The 1,328-nt window shown below is 61.6% G+C and overlaps 1 protein-coding gene across 1 annotated transcript in view; it reads right to left on the bottom strand.

Annotated features, from left to right (window-relative positions):
* Positions 1 to 1,328, bottom strand: part of PKD1L1 (polycystin 1 like 1, transient receptor potential channel interacting) — an 88,190-nt gene that overhangs the window by 64,293 nt on the left and 22,569 nt on the right. The window contains exon 11 of the mRNA XM_011381735.1: positions 3 to 145. Coding sequence (XP_011380037.1) covers positions 3 to 145 — 143 coding nt within the window. The remainder of the gene's footprint in view (positions 1 to 2; positions 146 to 1,328) is intronic.

The raw sequence follows: 1,328 nt of genomic DNA, 5'->3' as shown, positions 1-1,328 counted from the left end.
ACCTGTGCCCCCGACGTGCAGAAGACACCGAAGGTGGTGTGTGCCTCGAGGCCCTGGTGGGGCTGCACCTGGCAGGCCACGTCCCGCGGGGCCCGGTTGACGGTCAAGTACAGCTGCGCCTTCCCGAGAAAGCTGTGGTTTGAAGCTGCAGAGAACATGACACAGGGTCACAGCCCCTGGGGGAGTTGAGGGGGCGCACGGTATAGATGGCGGGCGAGAGCTCAAGCCTCCGTGGGTCTCACGGTCTGGGCCCCAGGCCAGCAGCGTGGTTCTCAGGCCTGCCTGGCCTGTGGGGTCAGAAAGCTGGGGTGGGGGTGGCCGGGGTGAGCACGGCCTCCGGGGCCCTGGTGTGTGCTGGTGCCGAGGGCCACCACCACGCAGCGCCCAGTAACACCGCTCCCTGGCTGCTCGCTCCGCCTGGAGATTGGGCAGGCGGGACGGGCCAGGTCCCCACCTGCTGGCAGGGGACACCGGAGGGCGCGCGCCCCAGCAAACCCCCTTCCCGCTACATGGTCTCAAAGCTGGTCCAGGACACGCAGGCACAGCTCAGCGGAGTCTGCAGCGCTGATGCGGTTTGAGGCTTGGCTTTTATTAACGGCACGAATGTTGTAAGCACGGTCCTTGCTGCCACAGGGCGTTCGGAATCGGTGCCATGAACAGACACGGTCCAACACGCCTAACTATCATCCCCCACGTTAAACATCTCATTTTCCATTTTGTGCTATTATGAATCATCTTACGACGATTATTTTCATGCACAAGTTTTTTTTTGTTTTTTACTTTTTTACTTTGATGCCTTTTTCTTGAAATAAATTGGAGGTGTAGGATATACATTAAATCACTTAGAGCTTTGATGATGCTGACCCCCCCCCCGTGACAGCAGGCGCCATGGCTGCATCTCGGATGCTGTGCCAGAGGCTGTCCCCAAGTACGGACGACAGGTCCTACAGCAGAAGTAAGATCTGAGAGGGTGGGGTGGCCGCTTCCGAGCTGGCCGGGGCGTCCCCAGGAGAAGAGGCACTGAGCGTGCAGAGGCCTGAGTCATGCTGAGGGCAGGCCCCGGGGAGCAGCAGCCCCTGAGACCAGCACAGGGGAGGACGGGCCGTGGGGGGCTGGGGAGGCAGGAGCTCTGGGGACAGCGCTGCCACAGGGTGGGCTGAGGGCTGGCACTGGCACGACTGTGCCCCCCCGAGAGAAGGGCTCCCGGCTCGTCCTTCGAACAAGCCTCCAAAGGCGTGCGTGGGAGCCAGGACCCCGAGTTCCGTTTCCCAACGCACAGCATCATGGGAGGGTCAGGAGGGGCCTTTACGAAGATGTCGACAAAAGCC

This window comes from Pteropus vampyrus, unplaced genomic scaffold, assembly GCF_000151845.1.
Source record: "Pteropus vampyrus isolate Shadow unplaced genomic scaffold, Pvam_2.0 Scaffold449, whole genome shotgun sequence".
NCBI lineage: Eukaryota > Metazoa > Chordata > Mammalia > Chiroptera > Pteropodidae > Pteropus > Pteropus vampyrus.
The sequence above is the reverse complement of the archived record's forward strand: the minus strand, read 5'-3'. Positions and strand labels throughout refer to the sequence as shown.